General features: G+C 37.7%; 1 protein-coding gene across 1 annotated transcript; it reads left to right on the top strand.

Moving 5' to 3' along the window:
- The first annotated feature begins 317 nt into the window (after positions 1-317).
- Positions 318-2,551, top strand: LOC125025237. The gene is made up of 2 exons (XM_047613209.1): positions 318-450; positions 1,353-2,551. Exons 1-2 carry the CDS (start codon positions 318-320, stop codon positions 2,549-2,551), a joined length of 1,332 nt encoding a protein of 443 aa, XP_047469165.1.
- Positions 2,552-3,238: the final 687 nt, after the last annotated feature.

Below are 3,238 nucleotides of genomic sequence, written 5' to 3'. Positions count from 1 at the left end.
TCTTCCTTTAGAAGAAAATTAAATAGCTTTTACGAACTTTACTCGTAAGAGCCAGAATCTGGAGACATTCCTTTTATGTCTTTAACCAACAAGGATAACCGTCTTTCAAGAGATAATCCTATATATATATATATACATATATATATTGTTATAGATGGACTAATTAATACTAATTTGTTGCACTGATACGTTTATCATATATGTATATTTCATTTCGGTATTCCTCATATAATTTAAGTATCTAATAGGTGTTGAGGTGACCTGGCATAATACTTTAACTAGCAACAAGTAAAAGGTTTCGGAATCCGAATCGACCTATGTTCCGGTGGCTGACTCGAGCTCACTCCTTGGCTGACTCCGACCGCACCGCCACCTGGCTTTCAGTAAGCCACTCCGCCATATTGTACAGCTCGAGTTTTGCGTTCTCTGCCCATGGTCACTCTCGGCTAAGTATTTCATATTGATGTATTTTTCTAGGATGTTTAGGTTAGGAGTAGGATTGTGTTATGTTTTCTAATCTATATATAATAATGTATATTAATGTACGTAACCAAATAGTGAATATAGTTACTTTGTTCATCCGTGTGTTTTCTTATTACCCGGACAAAAGTTTGAACTTGCTATGGGCACCAGATAATACCCTAGACTTAAAATGTGCCATAACAAATGGGGGCCCGTCCGGGATAATCAAAGAATATAGTGATACGGTAAAAATAGTTAATGACATTGTGCATATTATACGTGAAACAGTGAATATTGTCAACCAAAAAAAAAAACAAAAACAAAAAAACTTACTACTTGTTATATTTTATAGTTCATATATTCTTCAAATGATGTTTGTATGGAGATCAGTGTTGTTAGCATGATTAAACAGACTTGTATCACAGCAACTTGTATTTATTGTAAGGTTTCGATTATTGGGTAACGTACTTGGTAAGTTATTTTGACGTTGTATTGTGTTTAACATGGCTCCGTTTAAAATAAATGATTTCATATCTGGACCTTCAATTGATTTATTGGTGAATACTACTCTTAAAAAAGACGATTGGAAGGCACTTGCTGGTCATTATGAAATTGAAATTAGAGCTTCCATGACAAAAGCAGTGATTAAAAGTATTGTTATTGAAAGTCTAGTAAATTCAGACATTCTTCCCATGTCTGCGTTATCTTTATGTGATAACGTACCTCGTGAGGAAAATAGTAACATTTCAGAACTAATTGAATTACGAAAGCTAGAGCTTAGAAAATTAGAATTAGAGATTCAGATTGGGGAAAGAGCCGGCTTTAGTCAACAAAACCGCGCTTTGATATTAGTAAACACTCAAAATTAATTCCTCTCTTTGATGAACAAGACCCCGAGGAATTTTTCTTACAATTTGAGAAGATTGCAGAAAGCTTAGACTGGCCTGAAGAGAGCTGGGCTGTGATCATTCAAACAGCTTTTACTGGACAAGCTAAGAGAGTGTTCACTAATTTACCAAAAGAGATATGTAAAGATTATGATGCTGTGAAAAATATAATTCTTCAAGCTTATGATTTAGTCCCAGAAGCTTACAGACAGAAGTTTCGAAATCTAAGAAAATTGGAGTCACAGACTTACATAGAATATGCTGCTGAGAAAGAGAGGCTGTTACAACGCTGGTTGAGATCTAGAAATGTCCAGACATTCACTGATTTAAAAGAGTTGATATTATTAGAGGAGTTTAAGCGCTCTGTCAGTGTTGATATAAAATTGTTTTTAGATGAACGAGAAGTGACCACTTTAAGTAAAGCAGCAATACTTGCTGACAATTTTTCATTAACTCATAGTAGACGCAAAACTCAGAGTTATCTTTGTGCTGGCAGGAAGTCAGGAGGTAGTGAAGAGTCAGGTGATCAGGGTGCTAGACCTAGTAAAATTGTTAAATCTGCTCAAGGGAAAAATAAAATAGGAGGAGACAAAATTGATTCTTCAGTAACTTGTTTTTATTGCAAACAACGTGGCCATGTAATCGCTGTGTGCCCTAAATTAGCTGCTAAAAATGTTGCTAAGGGAGTGACTTCGCTTACTGTTGATTTAGTGGAAGAGACTGATGTTTATACCTTCAATGATGTTAAGTCTGATATTTTTGAGCCGTTTATTTTCACGGGATCAGTTGCAAGTGACATGTCCTCAGATAAGAGTTACCCTGTTCGGATATTGAGGGATACCGCTTCTTCCCAGAGTGTATTAGTTAAGGCGTCTATGCCTTTCGTGGAGAATTCGTACACTGGGGAATTCGTAGTCATTCGGGGTTTTGGAGGGACCGTCACTCTCCCGTTAGCACGGATATTTTTGCGATCAGACTTGGTTGATAGACACATCACAGTTGGAGTTCACGACTATCCTCTACCTGTGAGTAGAGCAACTTTGTTGCAAGGGAATGACGTAGCTGGCGAATGCGTTGTACCTGACCCGATTGTACGCCCTGTACCGTCCGGAGTGAACCCCACAGAATCCCTCGAGAATGAGTATCCGTATCTCTTTCCCTCGAGAATGAGTATCCGTATCTCTTTCCCTCGTGCGCAGTGACTAGAAGTGTGTCTAAACGCATTGATGAGGAAATCTCTCCGACTGATGTACCTAATTTTGATAACTTGACAATTAGTTCCTTATTTAATGATAAAGAGGGTAATGAGGAAAAGCTTAATTTTGTGATAGAGGTTAGTATTAAAAGTTTACCAATAACTCGTAACATGCTAATTGATGCACAGCGTAAGGATAAAGAGCTATGCAAATATTTCAGTCTTGTTGACGATTCACAGCCACTCGATAGTATGTACTACTTAAATTCTGGTGTATTAATGCGGAAGTACAGACCTGTTGATGTTCCGGCATCAGACATCTTTACGGAAATTCATCAAGTAGTTGTTCCTTTTCCTTATAGACAAGATGTCATAAGTCTTGCTCATGATACTGGAGGCCACTTGGGAGTTTCCAAAACCTACAATAAAATTCTCAAACACTTTTACTGGCCAAAAATGAAGAAGGATGTGTCATCATATTGTAAAACATGTCATTATTGCCAGGTTGCAGGGAAGCCTAACCAAGTAATTCCCCCTGCTCCGCTTCACCCCATCCCAGTAGTTGCTCAACCTTTTAACCACATCATAGTTGACTGTGTCGGACCATTACCGAAAACCAAATGCGGTAATCAGTGCTTACTGACGATCATGTGTACTACAACCCGTTACTTTTCGGAATCTGACCGCGAAAAGT

The sequence above is a fragment of the Penaeus chinensis genome, chromosome 4 (genome assembly GCF_019202785.1).
Source record: "Penaeus chinensis breed Huanghai No. 1 chromosome 4, ASM1920278v2, whole genome shotgun sequence".
Lineage (NCBI taxonomy): Eukaryota > Metazoa > Arthropoda > Malacostraca > Decapoda > Penaeidae > Penaeus > Penaeus chinensis.
This window is presented reverse-complemented; position numbering and strand designations above follow the sequence as displayed.